Below are 18,004 nucleotides of genomic sequence, written 5' to 3' on the forward strand. Positions count from 1 at the left end.
ATGACAACTTTACTTTTTTATCTTGCTTTTATAACTGTTATCTAAAAACATGGCTTCTGTTTTGTGGTTGTTTAGGATCTGCCCTTTGTGAAATGTTATTGCACAATGTATCTTTCAAAATCTTCTTTCTGTTTATTACTATCTCTGCCCTTTTTTTGCTTCCAAATGTCATCTATTTCATTTGAGCATTGTACCCTGGGGTGCTTCAATTATGTATGAAGGTGGAGTATTTGGGATGTGCTATTCTCAAGTGCTTTCAATACGCCATCTGAGCTTTAAATATGAGCAAAATCACCAATATTTCAGTTTCTAGGGCATATTCTCTTAAATATGCAGTCAAGATGTAGCTTTTGCTCCTAAGTGTTCAGTTTTTTACTCAGTTTCTGTGAGACCTTATGGATTTTCCAGAAGAAGGTAATGAAAACATACTGGAAAGTATCTGCTGCAGTAGGGCACAATTGAGTGCGTCACTGTTCTGATCAACAACAGGTATTCGACAAATATTCAACAAATAATTGAGGAATGAATAGAAAAAGTGCTGCATGTTAAATATCTTCAGCCCATAGTCACCTCCTAAGACAGATGATGTCACTTCCATACAGTCTTTCCCAATTGCTGCTGTAGATCAAATGTATCAGGAGCCATTAGAAAAGACCGACAGTGAAAGAGATCTCTGCAGGTATTCCAGAAGTGCTGCTTGGGCTGTCCTGCACAGAAGCAGAGGATGTTTGCTGCCAGCAGCTCCCACCTGTTATCCAGCAACACTTGTTGAGCCTGTACTTCTGATGATATCTTGCTGTTGGTGCACATGGAAAGAACACAAAATTCTAATGTCCCAGGACAAACCAGAAGGTGTAGTGAATGGTCCAACAAGCATTTTGGGGGAGCAGTTTCTGACTGTGCCTATGAAGGTCTAACAGCCAATTTCTGGCAATTGGTGCTTTTTCTGCAGATTCCTGACTACTAAATAACACTTTTACTGCATTACAGAAAGGCAGAAGTGCTGTGGGCTTCAGTTGGTAGGATCCTAATGGATTGAGGTAGAATGAAATAAGTTGGATGAGGGAAAATGAAGGCCATATGGGATCCTAGGCATTGCAAAGATATTTGAAGCAATCCCTTTGCCAGTTATCTGTACACAGCCAGTGTTTCACAGCAGCCTTTATGCTTTCCAACACTGCTGCTCTCACCCATCATCGCAATAAAGCTGAGCATGATAAAGCTTTGAATGATGCTTCTCCAAAACACAAAATACTGTGCCAAGAAAAAAGGCTGGTTTTGGATAGGTAAGGAACTGCCCAAGGGGAAAATATATTTAACACTGGAGGAGGAAGAAAGGTTCAGCAGTGGGTATGGACATTGGAATAATGTGCACTGGGAAGGTGAACAGAGCAAGGGGTTGAGATTCACAGCTGGATGCACAGGGAATTGTGCTAACAAAACCTGTGAAGTATGTAGCATCTTCATATGAAAGTAAGGGTACCTCAGTGGCCAGTTGCATGGTGGGCAGGCTCTTTGAAGGAGCTGCTTGCAGACACAAACCAGCCCACAGCAAGGGACCAGCTGGCACAGCAGCAGTGCCAGAGGACTGTCCCTTGGAGAGGCAGCACTCTACAAGGAACATGGAGCATGAGAGACTCTAAGATTTACTGGATATGGGAAGGTAAGGTGTAAGACACTTTTATAGACTTAGAGAGACTTCCTGCTTTATTTTCAGCTTATCTGCTAATGCAAGGTCAAAACTAATCTGTCTGCACCTTCTGTCTCCACTGCCCTGTCTGTAGATTTTGAGTGTTTGATGTGTGGTCTCTGTGCTGACATACTAGTAACCTAATCTTAGTTTTGTTGCCAATAATCACTAAATACCTTTGCTGTAAATTTGGAACAATCTGTTCTTTGAATGCATTCCACTGGCTCTGTGGAGCCCTGATTAATAACCTAAATGACTTATCATAATTAGCTAGTCCTCAGTCTTAGAACTGGAGAAAGCACTAATTTGACAGCCATCCAAAATTAGTGGAGCAGAATCAGGGAGTCTGCAAAAATTGCTGTCTTTGTTCTCATCTGAGAGCTGTTTCTATCAATAAAAGGGGTTTTAATTTTATATATATTTTTTAGCATAAATGGTGTATTTAAGACCTCCTGTTAATATACACTCTAGTTTTCGGAATTAGCATGCATTTGTCCTTGCACCAACTTTGTTTTCAGCATGTCAGTTTCTTCAAAATACAAATTATGTCTAATTTCCCAGAAATTTCATATGTAACACATTCTGTTGAGTTCTATTCCATGGTGCATGAATTGCTAGAGAATATTATGCAGAATACTAGTGCTGGGAGATGCACCATCTAAAAGGAGAGATGCTGTTTAATTGAATTTTGTTCTTCTCTAAGATCATTGAGTTACAAATTACTGGAAGCACTAGTGCAAACATGAGCATTTTTGTTCTCTGAGGATTGCTATGAATTTTCATTTTTAACAGTGTCTGTTGGTAAGAGAAATAATCTATACAGAAAAGTAATGATGCATGTTTTGCATGGTTGAATTCTCAAACAAATTTAACGAAGTTGTTGTGAATATATCACTCCAAAAACCAAGGCAAAATTACTTTTCCCTGCCCCTGAATACTGAACAAGTTTCAGTTTTTTCTTTGACAGGTAAAATTTTCTGTAATTCATAAAAGATTTGAGTATTTCAGAGCCAAAGTCATGAAGGCAGGCCTGGGCAAGTTTTTCTGAATTTGTATTTGTTTATTTATTTAAATATTTGCAAGTTCCATGATACTACAGTAGTATTTGAGTAACAGAGTACAGTGTTTGCTTCCTCTTATTTCTCTTTCCAGCAGGTTATTTCTGCTAGCTCTTAGAGCAAAATGAAGGTTGGATGTCTAGTGGGCTTTATTAAGTGTTGAACTTTATAAAAGGTGAAAGTTGTGCTTCTAAAATACTGTCAATGAAATCAAATAGAAGGCTTGTGTACAAACAAAGGGTTACACACTTTTTCCCTCTGCATGGTTCAAACTGTTTTGGTGGGTTGCTTCCAAATCAGGATCCATGTAAAGGACCTGAGTGTTAGCACTGTGCCTGGGGAGTTTGATGAGAGTGTTCTGGCTGGTTGGGTGTGCATTTTGCTCATTTATGGAGGTGCACATACACTTGTGTCACAACCTGATGGTTACTGCAAATGATGCAGTGAATATTGATGCAGTGAAGGTAATGGGCCATTTCTTTCTGGTCATCTTACACTGGCTTTTCTTGAAACTGAAGTTCCCGTGCTCTCCTTTTGCTGGCAGCACTGAAGCCTATGCAGATTCAGTATAAAATGTAATCCAGTTATGACTGGAGTCTTTCCCTGCCAAGCAAACAATCTTCAAACTGCACAACAGTGACAGGAGCCTCAGAAGTGAGGTGAAGTATGCCATGTTTATCAGTAGCTGTGCCAGCTAACCTGAATTGGTTTAAAAGCAACAGGCCCTTGAGAGGAACTTTAATTAGCCTTTATAACAAGTGTCTGCTGCCTTCTCAGCTTGCTTCAAGTTGAGATGTGCAGGTGTGTTGGGAATTGCATCTAATCCCTCTAGATTCCTTATAACCTTCTCACTTTTCTTACCATTTCTCATTTAAGATTTATGTCCATCTCAAAGAAGGGAGTGGTGCTGATGGGTTGGATGCTTTGAAGAACAAACCACAGCTTCACAGCATGGTGGCCAAAAGCCTCTGTCAAAACGCCTCTGGGAAGAACTACATCATCTTCACAGGCCCAAGCATTACCAGCCTGAATCTCTTTGAAGAATTTGAGAAGCAAGGTGTGTATTGGGTGACTCATTGGGTTTTAATGGCAACAGACCTAGGGGCCTCGTGCCACTGAATTAAAAAAAAAATTCCAAAAGTCTTCACTGACATTTCAATTCCTTGTATAGATAAGTTGTTTGTGTCTAAGAAAACTTCTCATTCATGAGAAGGTACTATGCAGAAGACTTCCTAAGTTGCTTTTTAAATCTACCTTTTTAAATCTTCAAAATGAGGATGTAAAAACAATTTTAATAAGGTTATTTAAAGTGCTTGCTTTTGTTCTTTGACTTAGAAATGTAAGGTAAAATCTGTTATGTGACTTGGGAGGCTTTTCAAGGAATTTCCTATCTGCTCGTAATTTCTCTGTTCCTGTTGTCAGAGATGAAGGATGGGATGAATGAGATGTGCCTTAGAAGTCTTTTTTGGTTTAATGTCTGTTAAAGATGTCTTTTCTCTAGAGGATTTTATGCCTTTGCAAAAGCTCTAGAAAAGTTTGCTTTTTTCTGTTTTGGGGGATTTTTGCTAGCATCAACATACCTTGATAGGACAGATTTTAGTTTTGAAAGCATAATAAAACTCTCCATTAGCAAAAACAAACTTCTCAGTGGAATGCCCATTGATACAGCTCACCCAAGCAAGTCTCTTGCCACGGCAAAGAGCAATCCCAGGTTATCCTTTCTGTCAAATGCCCCCTCACTCTGAGCATGGAAAAGCCACTTTCCTGAAGCTGAGGACTTGTGACTCCCCTGCAATAACAGGATCCTGCACTCTTGCCAGTCAGTTCTAAGTGATTTCATATCACTCTGGTCTCGTTCTTCAGCCAGCACAGCCTTTCAGAGTGATGTGCTGCATGGAAGAGATCCTTCCCAGCAATGAGGCTGGAGGCTGCCATCATGCATCACAGCAACGAGGCCGTTTGCTGACACACCACTGCTGTCCGAGTTGGGCACTTTTGTCATTGCAGAAAATTAAACCCACGCCAACCATTACATTAATGAAACATGGCCCAAAGCAGGGGGAGAGTCTGGGAATTGAGACAATATGGTAATTCTCATTTAAAATGAGAACATCAGTGAGCTGCACCAGTGCTGTAGTTTAGCACTACAGACTGTGCTGGCACTGAGGGCTGCATCTGTTGAGCTCCATGCAGAATTTAGCTCCTACATTAATTCAGGCAAGCTGGAAGCTCACTGGCTACAGTGGAATATCTGCATACCTCATAAAAGAGCCATGGTTTTCCAAGTGCTGTGAACAGCCAAATGGGAATGGAGTAAAGCATATTTGTAGTGCACTGGAGTTTTTCCTCTGAGCAGAGACCTATCTTTGTTAGATGGCTTTTCTCAGCTGATTATAAGCATTACATTTTTAAGACTACCAAACCAATGATGCAAAATGTGAGTTTAAAAAAATGCAGAAGATAATACACATACTCTTTGTACCTGAGATGAAATGTTAAGGTTTAAATGTAAAGGCAGCTTGACTGAGTTCATCCTCTATGCTCAGCTAGAGAAGGATAAAGATGATCTGACATGATCCATTTGGTCAGTAACCCTGGTGAAAAAGATACATGGCTACTAAAACAGCTGAATGTTTATTACTTGCAGATAATTCAAACTGTTCACAGAGTTGAATTATTCATAGGCTTTACACTGCACAGATCATTCAAATTAATGGTTTCTAGCAGGTAACAAATTCAGTAATGTCTTTTAAAAACATGTAATTTTGACTTACTATCTGATCAAATATGCTAATGCAACGCTGAGATTTCATTTTGGTTCATGATTTGTTATATAGCTTCATGAGACTTTATAATCTCTGACAGCTGCCTCCAAAATTAAATTTCAGATCTGGTACACACTATCACCTTCCTAGGGGTGCAGCTATGAGGTAGGTAGGGGGTGGACACCGAGAGAGCAGGTTTATTGACTTTGCAATGTAGCATGGCACTCCTACATAAAGAAGAACACGGGGAGAAAAATGTTTCTGTTTAATAAGGCAGTGGGATTTTCTGCATTTGCCATGAGCTGCTATGGGCTGGCAAAGAGGTTTTGCCAGGGAATGTTGAGCTGGAAGGACTGTGAGACATTGGGAGAGGTGAGATGCTTGAGATGTCAAGCTGTGGAGAAGTCAGTAAGAGCCTTGGAGGAGATGGTGTTTATTGACTCTGCTGCAGAGCAGATTGTGTACTGCCAGCACCTGCTGGGATCCTGCTGCATTAGCAGGACATTTGGGGAGAGGCAAGCAAAGAAGCCTGGACTGGACAGAGAGATCTCTCCTCATCTACCACAGAGTCTCCTTCAGCAATGAAGTCAGTGTTGGGGTTTTTTGGCGTGTGACTCCTTTTTGGTGTATGACTTCAGCTAAACCTGAACAGAGTGACACGATGACCAGAAAATGTCACGAGAGCCTGTTGAAAAGTATCTATGCTCAGGTGCTCATGACAGTTCAAGACCCATTCTTAAACTGATAAATTTACTTTTTTTGTACAAGAAGATCCCATTTCTGGGCTAGAGCAGAACCAGTGGTAGAAAGATCCCATTGAGAGCCAAAACCAAAAAAAAATTGGTATTGATCTTAACTCTGTCGCCACATTTCTCTTCACAGAGAAAAGCAAGGCACAATTCTTCCTAAGAATATTTCTGGTTTTCACATTCTCTGAACCTCTGAGAAAGGAAAAGCAATTCTTATCTTATTTTCTATGCTGTGTTTGTGCAAAAGTAGAATGCAATATGGAGATTGCTTACCCAAAGTGATGGTGTTTTGTTCACTTGGCCTGTCAGGGCCAAGAGTGTGTGTGTTGGGACTGTCGGCCGACAGTCACGAGATTCTCTGCAGTTGGAGTGCAGTGGAGTGCTTGGCAGATTCAGTTTAGATATAATGTAAAATAATGTAATATAGTGTAGAATAATATAGTATAATCAAGTAATTAGTTATCCTTCTGATAAGATGGAGTCCTCCTTGTCATTCCTCCCTGCCACAGGGGTTGTCCTGTTTTGATATAACTGCTTTATTTTGTTTGGGGGTTTTGTGACTATGAACAGAGAAATAGGGAAATATTTAAATAAGTTCATGCTTGGAAGTCATAAACTTTCTGGGAACATGAAAGTTTTAAGGCACCTTAAGACAATTCTGGAAAATCTGGAAAGTCACCCACTAAAACTCTATTAGTTCCTTTCAGAATTCTTGGGGTGTTGGTAACCAGCATGCTGAACCTGAGTCAGCAGCGTGTGCTGGCAGCCAAGGTGGTCAGCACTGTCCCAAGCTGTGTTAACAGGAGTCTAGCCTGTAGATCAAGGGAGGTGATTATTGCCTCCTACAGTTTTAGACAACATGCCTCCAGTGCAAGAATACTCTGCATACAAGTATACTCTGCTGTGGGGAGGGAACTGTTCTTGTTCAGGTTGAGAAGAGGCTTTGGGGGGATGCAACAGCAGTGGCCTTATGCTACCCAATCATGAGAATGGAGCTGGCTCTTTACAGTGCTGCATTGTGGAAGGACAAAAAATAACAGATTTAGGCTGAAAAAAAGATGATCAGACTAGATGCAGGATTTTTCCTGAGGGCAGTGAAGCAGGATGCCCAGACTGCCAGGTTGTGCAGTCTCTGTCCTTGGAAGTTCACAAGCCCAGACAAGATAAAGCCCTGAATGGCACTGTCTGGCCTCAGAGCTCACCTGTCTCTGTCAGGGGGTGGGACTAGAGACCTCCTGAGTTGTTTTTCAGCCTGAACTATTCTTTAATCCACAGGATCCTGTCATCCTACAAAAAAATTTTGTAAAATCTTAACTATCATTCACTTTTCCTCACCCTATCCCACACATGTATTATTGTTAAAGACAATAATTCTCTCTCTTTATTGACACCCTGTGGTGTAGCACCTTCACTGTACCACAGGAGACAATAGTGTGCCTTGTAATATAAAGGGATGTCAGTGAACATAATTCTAAGACCTACGTGAAGATACCAAGAACTGAGAAAACTTCAGAAAATAAGATAGCACTTTGATCTTTTTCAAAATCAAAACCCTGAATAGACCTTTTTTTTCAGGGGACATACAAAGAATTTCTTTCACTGGCCTCTGAATAGAACTGGAAACCTGCTCTGAAATGCCCCAGATTCTCTGTTCTGTGAGCAGACAGAGCAGCTGTCACTGCTATTTGCTGTGACATTCATTCATAGTCACATCCCTTGTTCCCTCTCTAAGCATTAGAATTGTCCTTTATAGAGGACAAAACCTCCTAAAGCCCTGTGTTCCATGCTTCCCTTAAACATATGATCCCTGAAAGTCTCTTCTGCATGTTCTGAACCAGGAGGAGCAGCTGTCTCTGTTCTGCAGAAGGGCTGGTGTTGGCAGAGCTGCAAGAACTGCCAGCCTGGTTGGCCGTGGCATTCCCACAAGGTTTGCAGGATCCTGCAGCTCCAGCACATAGACTGAAACAAATTCACCTCTGCTCCCCACAGCAGTCCTACCCTGGTTTCCCAGCTCTGACTTGACCCAGTGTTGCATGCAGAATAAGTGATTGCAGAATGTGTATTTTTGCCTGAATTAGCTCGAGCCTGATGGCCTTTGTGAACTGCATTAGTGAAGATGTGGTGAAATAGGCTTCAGCACAAGCTCTCTGGAGGCTGGAGACTCTGGGAATGAGTTTTGGGTGACTATACCACACTTCCTCTTCTTTGCTGAACTATCTTAGGTGTATTCATTTATATTGCACCTACAGCTTAAGAAGACCAGAGAACAAACTGCTTCCACTGACTCTTGTGTGTGCAGAAAACACCTGTTGTGATTCTGATTTAATTACAGACAAAAACTTCATTGAGCCAGATGGGTGTAATTTTTATTGCTTCTATTGCTATAGTAACTGGGTGATTTTAAAAACCTCTACAGTAGATTAAGGGTTTCATCCATGATGAGAGATGCTAGTAAATCTGCAGAAGTGCTGCACTTTTCTGGGCTGTACAGCAGGAAGGCTACACGATGTGTTCCTTAGAGAGAAAACGCTTCCCATTATTCTACAAGAGGAGTGGAACACCTGCTGGAAGTTTTCTGCAGGCTTATTGCTACAATACAAGGAAAAGCTACAACTAATTATTATGGGATCTCAAAGATGGCTGTTGCTATTTTGAAGTTTTAGCACAATAATGTAGTTACTAGCTTGGTTTTATTCCATTGCAGCCTCCTGGAAAAAGTATCACATTTCAATGAATAATAAACTCTGGGCAGCTAAGGAAATTCTTTGCAGGTTTGTTTGTTATCAAAGCAGGAAGATCTTAATATTGGCTAGAATATAAATGTTTGCTATGTTAATGGCATAGTCTGCAGGTACATGACCTACACTGTTTGGGTACCTCTTAGCAACAGAAGAAATTTTTAAACAGAAAAATAAAAAATCAGCTTTCCACTGGAGGTGCAGTTCCCTCTATAATGATTGGAAGCCTGTTGTCATCAGGCTTTTCTCATTTTCTTTTATGGAAGGAACTTACAGATTTCCAGGGACTGATTAATTCATTAGAAATAACTGGTGGAGTGCAGGTTTCTCCCTTGAGAATGAAGTTTTCCCATTGCTGTGTTAGTTGACCTTCTCTTATGAGTGTCTTAAATTTCTGATGGAAGAGCTGTAGCTCTTTGTAGACCTGCCCTCAGCAACTGGACCAATGCATGAGTAGATGCAATTAATTTATTAGTATTCCTGTAGTGTCTGTGAGCTGTTGAGGGCATGTTCAGCATGCCAATCACTATAGGTGAGGACAAAGGCTGCACCTGCACTCAAGAGCTTAAGTGCTCCCAGAAAGACAGAGGCAGAAGAGCCACATAAATGGAAATCCAGGAACAGAGGTAACATGTTTATGGAAACATAAGAACAGAGGTAACATATTTAGGGGAAGCCAGACATGGCATTCTGACTTGGTATTTTCACTGTAAGGATATAATGCAAAATTCAGCAGGATGAAAAATTTGATCAAGCAGACTTAGCTGACAGATGAGCTTTAAACCACCACAAGATGTGCACAGATGTCACCTGCTTCCATGCCCACTGTTTTTTTTCTACTCAAATGGGTTAACACAAACCTGAGGGAGACCATGGAAATTTCCATCCAAGATGTCTTTGAGTCAGGGAACAATTTGATCAAGAAGATCTGCTTCTCTTGGACTAGCAGAAACAGGCTGTTACTATTTCACAGCCTAATGAAAAATTCAAGCATTGTTATTAATGTTGTTTTCAAACCTTGTTTGTGCCCGCCTGGCTGCATTGAGATGCATTTTGTTGTGTTAGATTTTATTCATTGCCTCTCACATATGAAAAAGCCAGGAAGCTGTGAGCAACAGACTGTGTCGCCTGCAAGAGCCTCTGGTGTCTTTGCAGGACAAGATCAGCTCTTGCTTCAGTGCCCTAAAATCAGTTTTCACTGAAATTTCCATCTTCTCCATCCTTCTGGCATATGCATTTTTTTAAATCAACCATTGGTTTCCGTGGTTTCCAGCTGCTTAAGCAGGATTTCCTTAGCAAAGCAGATGATGCAGGTGCGAGGAGTATCGAGCTAAAAATCAAGATCGTGGCAGCACAGTGAAGCAGTAGATTATTGTGACTAAAAGCATCATAGGAGATCAGGCTTTCTGCACTTGTCTGTAGGACACAAATCTTTGGTATTACAGAAGAAAACCAATTGGCTGACAAATATGTTGGACTAGAAGGTTGTAGGGGAAGTTCTTTAAGAGGTCTTTCAGGCTTGCTCTGCTGGTTTTGCTCTCTAGGTCCATGCAATGGCTTGCTAATAGGGAACGTGTTTGTTCACATGCAGAGATTTACTGCTGTGGGTTGCTGAGCACCAGGAAGAGTGACTGCACAGGCCTACCTCCATCCATGCTGAACAATTCTGCAACTCCACAGTCCAGAGGACAGTACAGAATAAGAATGAAGGGAAACATGTCATTGATTTGCTGGTACAATAAAGGGCACTTCCGTTTTCTGACCAACGCCTATTCCCCAGTTCAACAAGGTAAGCAATATTCCTATTCTCATCTCCAAAGTGCATATGCTTTATGTCACAAGCCAAAGTGAGTCACTGAGATTGATAATAACCCTGAACAAAGAGCTTGATTGTAACTGATCATACATCCTAGATAAACAGTAGCTGTAGTGATTACTTCCCTTTTGTATCTTCATACAGCTGTTCTTTCTTTCCCATACAAAGGTTAAAAAGCCTATTGCTAATGCAGCATCCTTGCCTGAGCTGGTAGAGGCACTTTCCTTTCAGGTTTTAAGATTATATCTTTGCTGATGGTCAGAAAAAGGAAGATGATTACTGCATAAGACAATATTAGTTCCATTTGCAAAGCATCTTGTAGGATTGCTACAACAGAAAAATTAATAAATGTCATGATGTACTTTGAACTCCAAGCAGATCCTACAATTAATTTTTCTTATCTAGTAAAAACTTAGTCACAAACAAGTATCTTTTTTGCCAGAAGTAGATATGATTAAGGTTTCCTGCTGTATGTTAAACTGATTTTGGCAGTCAATGAAAAGAAACCGAAACAGATCATTTGGATAGTTCGAATAATTACAGAGAGCTTCTTACTACTGAAATATTTTCCTTTTTGAAAGTATAAGATGGTTTTAAGAACATTTGGAAACTTCGGTAAAATGCAATGACTAAAACTTACTGAAATGAGTTTTTCAATGAGAATGTTGTTTCACTTTCTTAGAATTTTTATAATTCAAATTTATGTTTAACTGCCAGAGACAAATGAGTATAACATAAACATTTAAATACAAAGCCACCAATTCAAAGGCATCTTCTGCACTAATTTTCTGAATCCCAAGCAACTCTCACATGTATTTACAGATTACAGAAGCAAAGCTAAGGCCTGGAATTACTATATGGTAAGCTGAAAAAGCTGACTTAGTGTGTTGTTCAGTGCTTTGCCAGAAGGCTCTTTGCCTAAGCAAAGTAATGAACTGATCCTGAGGAATTGTGCTGGGCATCTCAGCAGAGTGAGGACTTGGTGATTCAGATGGACTGATGTCTGAGCACAAATGCTGGAAATATTTAGGAGAAGGAAGTATGACACTTGAACACCCTGCTGAAGCCAGTCTCTGAAGTAATGTAGCTCCCCATGAGTGGCTTTCACCATCAGGATTTCTGCTGTTTCCCTGGTGGTTTTTGCTGGATTTAGATCATTCGGCAGCACTAACTGGACAAGACTTATTGCTACAAACTACTTACTTGTTTTTTGTAGACTAGCATGGAGCATTTGATTATAATTCATAAATATTAGGAAAATACTCTGTTTGTAAACATCAGTGTTAATTGCCCTGTTAAAAAGAGGAGCAAAAGCAGACTGTGCTGGCAGCATCCTTTAAAAGCAGGACATGGAGGTGTGAGCTGTTGTGCTTGTGATTGAACTTGGGTCTGTTTTGGCATAAATGGGATTGTTGGTGATGTTTGAGGTATTTATGATTACAACCTTTGTGTGAGATGGACAAGGCTTTCCCAACTCACTGCTCACCAAATTCTGTCTGGGACAGTTGACATAGTTCACTGTGAATCAGAGCAGAAAACAGAGCCTGGCTTTTTAAAGTGTGATGCTGGGCAAAGAGTCTCTAGCAGGGACATGGGAACAGATGGAAGCTCGGTGGGAAGGCAAGAGACCAGATTGCTTGCCTCTGATTTGGCATCACTAAAGTCAGTGCAGCAAAGAGAGTTTAAACCAACTCAAAGAGAAGCTGGACTACCAGTCTCTCTAAGGTATGTATATATAGAGGAGGAGGAGGAGAAATCTGTGCTGCTTGAGGCAGGCCTGTAGCACAGACGTGCTCAGCCCATGTTTCATGTGAGAGGAGGTAGTTAAACAGGGTTAAAAGCCATGTGGCCTAGTTGAACAGAGACTGGTGCCAGTGGGATTGTCTGGTGATGCACAGTGCATTTGCACTTGGCTGAGTGTAAATGTGCGTGGGCTGGAGGAGGCCATGAAGAGAAAACCTTAGAAACAGTAGGCAAGAGATGGTGGACAGAACACTTAGGATGAGGAAAGAGGTGGACATAGCTAATAATTAACTATTTATTTTAAAAAAAGTCAAGAAGGTAAATCTTGCCTGTACTTGGAGTGCAAATCCCACCCAAGCCACAGGCACCAGGAGGGCAGTACACTTGACAGAGCAGATCTATGAATAATATTCTTAGATGAAGCAGATTATTTATAATGGATGTTTTAAACCAGCATGTCACAATACATCATCTCAGATACTCAAGGATGGATCTAATTCCTTTGGTCTTGCAAACATATCCTGCTTACTCTGCTATCAAGTATGTGGTTTCTGCCTAGAACAAAATCCAGTCAGATTTTTAATTGCTCTTAAGCTTTAATTTTTCCTTGGGCTTGTATTACAGAAGAAGTGAGAATTCAAAAGAGATAGGGACCCTCAGAGATTAAAAAGTTAACTTACTCTAAAGCAGGTCATCTGTGTCCTGGTTGAAATCTCCCCACCTGTGGGATAAGGCTGCATTTTGGTTTTTCACTCTAGATCTGATGCCCACTTCCTCAGCATCTCCATTATTGTGTTCTAGAGATAATTGCAATCTTTTCTACCTTGCATATGTAGCAGGATGGAGCAGGCAGCACCCTCACAGGCCCCCAAGTAGGATGCCCAGAATTACATCTTCAGCAAAAAACTGTTGAACCCAAGATCTTTTTAAGTAGCTTCTTTCTGAGAAGAACTTCCACAGCTGCTCTTCACCAACTAGCCCTACTTAAAAGCTAAACAGTCAATAACTAAGCATAGAAAACAGAGCTTGGGCCACATGTGCAAGGAATAAAGAGCTGCAGATGGCATCTCAAAAGTGACTTGTGAGAAGATGGGAGATGTTGTGGAGCAATCACAATTGTATGAAGCAGTTGTTTGACTCTCTGTGTGGTACTTACTCCAGGAGCAGCTGGAGTGACAGGTGACTGGTGACAGTCCAGTTTCCTGAAAAAATCAGCTTCTGAGATTGGCCCAGAATTGGAAAATCTGGGGAAAGAAGTATGGTGTTAAAAAGCATGTTTCCTTTCCTTATCCAAAGAATGGATAAGCTTAGAGTTTCAATTTACCTTTTCCATGTCTCCTTTGTGAGACTAGGAGGTTGTGTCCAAGTATGGGGAGATTAGGGATGGGGCTGGAGGACCCCATGGGGAAGACCTCAATCATGAGTCCTTGTCCAATGCTGAATGTTGGCAATTCTGATAAAGAGCTGTAAGAAATCAAAGTCCTGATAAAAATCCAGATAGCACTTGGATCATGAAATGCCCCTTCTTCTATACTGTTATGAAATCTCAGGGTTTGACAAGATGAGTGCAAGTGCTGGTATTAGTGGGACTCCCATTTTCAAAAATGCATTACTCTAGATAGGCTTAGGATCCGTGTTTTCAGGAAACAAACATATGTAAACCTTTGTTTTTTGGCTTGTTTCATTTGAGGTAGTATTTCTCAAGCCTTGCTTCACAAGCGTAAAGCTTAGAAATTGAAATTAAAAAAAAAAAGGGTTAAAAGAACACCAAACCCAAAAGGTGATGCCTTTCCATGGTAACAGGATGGAGGCCGGCAGTCAGCACCCTTTCCAGCATGGAAGCAAAGGCAGGCTGTGGCTGCAGTGCAGGTGGTGTGTTCCCTGGAGTGCTGCCAGGGATGGGAACACAGCAGTGCTGGGGGAGGACCAGGAGGGGAAATGGCTCATCCATCGGATGTGCCGATGAGTCAGCTCAGGGCCACGTGCCACAGAGACCTGCAGCTAGGAATGACCCAGCTCTGGCAGTTGTCTTCCCTGGGAAGGTGGGCTATGGCTGTCAAACAAGCCTAGGAAAGGCTAAAAATAGTATGCCTCTACAGCTATTTATATTCTTAAAACAGGGAAATGTTATGGGGAATATAATAGAAAGTGATAGGGAGTATATGGTTCTGCCACTGCAATGTATTCCTTTAAAGATTATGAATACAAAGCAAATTGCAAAGGAAATACAAATTCTCCAAAGGAAGAGAAGGGGAAGAAAGAGAAGAGAGCAAGAGGAGAAAGAAGGTGATTTTTTTTTAAACACTTGTACTGGGAACATACTTACCCTTCCCTGACTTGCCCTGATGAGATGACAAGTGATTTTGCAGCACTAATGCAGCAGGCTGGTGGTGTATCAGTTCTTTTTACCTCATGCTGGCCAGATACGTGCAGGACTCATTAAAAGAATCAAAACCACACTATAATAATTACATGAATGTAATGAAGAAATTTCTTTGTTTGATTGGTTTTTCCCCCCCACTCCTTGGGCTACATTTACACCTAGCCTGAGGAGGCAGAGGTGAAAGGAGAGTGTATTGAGCAATTCAGAGGTAATATAATTTTGGACTCTTGAAAAATCAGACTTTAAACACCCCAAATAAATTTCTGCATGGCTCAGCTGTAGCATGACATTTAGTATGTCGCATACTAGCTCCAAAATAGAGTCTGCCAGCTAGGACAGCACAGGGGGCTTGACAGAGATAATGGATTGAATGAGACTTCCAGCTGGAGGAATGAAATGGTGAAGTCTGTAATCAAAACGTGAGTAGCATATAAGGGCTGATTGGAAAAGAGTTGGCAGAAGGAAAGTGAAGAAGTTGTCTGAAAAGACTGAGAAATGAGAAAGCCAAGGATTGTACCTGTCCTGAAATGATGCTGAGAAAGGATGCAACCAGCCCTGTGCTTCTCTAGACCTGGACAAAATAGTGTTGTACCTGAGAGAAGGGAGCCTCACTGAGCAGTGTGCCATAGCCATGGAGTAAGTGGTGCTCCACACCCTGGAGAGCCCACGACTGAAACCTGTGGGGGCATAACATCAAAAGTTAGGGAACATGCTCCAAGTTTGTTTTACCCACCCTTCCTTCCTACAGGGAGCTTTCTCCAGGAGCAATACACCAGAAAAGAGTTAGAGGAGTTTCTTAGGAAGACATTGGACTTACAAATATTGCAGGAGTGTTGGATAAGGCCAGGTCAAAGATAGACTTGATTTCTGGAGTAACCTGCTCTAGCACCTGCCTGTGCAAAAAGTGGTTGGTAGAAGGCTGCAGGGTGATGCCTGTTGACTTTCCATGGATTTCTGGAGTAGGCAGGATGGCCATCCCCTATGATGAGCTGAATTACCAAGCCAGCTGTGGAGACAGGACAGGAAACAGCACTTGCAGGCAGAGAAATGTGTGCTCAGCTCCAGTGAGCAACCTATGGGTACTTCTGAGCTCTGGCTCCCCACAGCTGGAAGGAGGCTGCTTTTCATTTCTGAGACCACAATCACCCGCCAGCCTCACTTCTCTCTTCCTGAGTTCAGCCAGCTGGCCCCTTCTCACTGTATTTTCTTCTCTGTGTCAATTGGCACCCAGGGAAGAGAAGCTCCCCTGTTGGCCCCCATGGGTGGAGATAAGCAAAGGATTTAATTTCAAGGGACTAATTTGGGACCTCCAGAATTCAAAGCACGTAACAGCAAGTTACTGCTCTAGAGGTGACCACAACTTCTTGTAACCCAAAAAAGGAGAGATTAACACTGTCTATAGGGGGCTGCTGTGGGACTACAGGAATGTGTGAGTTCCTTTGAATGTATGCTAAAGATGTTTGTGTCTAACACCTTTTCATTTCCAACTACAAAATGATCCCTCTTCTTCTACTTCCACTTGTTCAATGTACTAGCTGTGGGAAAAGAAATCAAATTAGCATCTCTGCTACAGATAATTTTCCAGCTCTAGGGGGAAAACTGTCAATAATGTTTATTTTATAAGCCATATATAGAAAACATATTTTTCAGTAGCTAGAATTATGATGTCAGTTTAAAACTGTTATGTTTCTAATTGATGCAGGAGTTATAATTAAGAGAAAAAGCGGAGAAATTCCATGCCCACTGGCAGTTGAAGCCTTTGCTGCTCACCTTAGCTATATCTGCAAATATGATGATAAATACAGCAAGTAAGTAAGAAGATGTGCATGTTTGTGTGTACCTCTTTCACACCTTCTCTGTTTCTGCAAGGTTTGAGTTGTTCATGTTGAGCTGCATGTGAGGGCCCAATGCTGCTGTCACTGATTCTCTGACAGAACTTCTGTTTAAATCAAAGATCAGATACTGGCTCTGCACAAAGCAGGAACTACATTGCTGGTCTTGGTTTGGCTCCGTCTACCCATCCATCAGACAAAAAAAAAGAAATTTTGAGACACAGGTCCTTTGCATCTTATAAATGACCTTTAAGAAGTGATGGGAGGATGAGCCAGCAGACTGATAGAGAATTCAGCAAGGGTCTACCAGCCCCACACGTCTCTCAGGCTAGCTCAGCTCTCCACCTCTAGCAGTAGCTGCTGTTTAGTTTATAATCTGTCCTGGTGATATTTGCATCACCTGGAGCCAGAAGGAAAAAGACATTCAGTTCTGCATGTAGAGCTGATCTACACAAAGAGAGACAGAATGTAGAACTTTTGGCTCCTGAATTCCAGTTGGTGTCCTCAGTGTTAGCTCTTAATGTAGCAGGGAGGAACAGCAGGGAGTAAGAATAGCAGTAGTGAAGCTTGGCTGTGGGAATAGCAATGAGGTACAGAAGATTTCAAGAACTAGAAATTGAGAAAAGAGAAAAAGCACAGATTTTCCAAGCCAGCTCCGGGCAAGGCAGCAAGAATTCAGTAGAATATATTAAAGAGGAGAGGAGATGGTTGCTGGAGGATGATGTTGGGATCTGGTCTGAGGAAATCAATGTGGAAAAAAGCTGGGGTAGTAGATTTAAATGGTTACTAAAAAAATGAAAGTAGGAAAATGGGAGAATGGGAAATCTTATGACTGAAGAGAGAATATTCTGGCAGTCCTAGAATTAGTCAGAACCTAAATATAAAGATGTCAGTCCTTTCTAGTTCTGCCTTGTGGTCCACCTACCAGCAGTGTACGCTCTCGCTCTGCCCCCACATCCTCCCACCTACTGTTGACAGCAGCAGCAGCAATCATCCTTTGCTCACAATAAACCTGAGGAAAAGCATCAGCAAGCTTCCCAAAACTGTAATGTAATGTGACTGAGGCTTTTTTTTTAGTTACAAATTCAAGGGATTCAGACCTACATCTCCTATCACAAGGATATTTGTCATGGGTGAGCTCAAGGAATATTTATCAGTACTCTTATTTACATGGAGTGATACAGAGGTGAGATTATTGCTGAAGTTTGCTTCTGAGAGCAAGGAGGTCTG

At 41.4% G+C, this 18,004-nt stretch overlaps 1 protein-coding gene across 1 annotated transcript in view; it reads left to right on the forward strand.

Moving 5' to 3' along the window:
* The window catches only part of PGBD5 (piggyBac transposable element derived 5), a 67,506-nt gene that overhangs the window by 41,385 nt on the left and 8,117 nt on the right, over window positions 1-18,004 (forward strand). The window contains exons 4-6 of the mRNA XM_058019795.1: window positions 3,625-3,805; window positions 10,592-10,789; window positions 16,645-16,750. Coding sequence (XP_057875778.1) covers window positions 3,625-3,805; window positions 10,592-10,789; window positions 16,645-16,750 — 485 coding nt within the window. The remainder of the gene's footprint in view (window positions 1-3,624; window positions 3,806-10,591; window positions 10,790-16,644; window positions 16,751-18,004) is intronic.

Source organism: Melospiza georgiana, chromosome 3 (assembly GCF_028018845.1).
Source record: "Melospiza georgiana isolate bMelGeo1 chromosome 3, bMelGeo1.pri, whole genome shotgun sequence".
Lineage (NCBI taxonomy): Eukaryota > Metazoa > Chordata > Aves > Passeriformes > Passerellidae > Melospiza > Melospiza georgiana.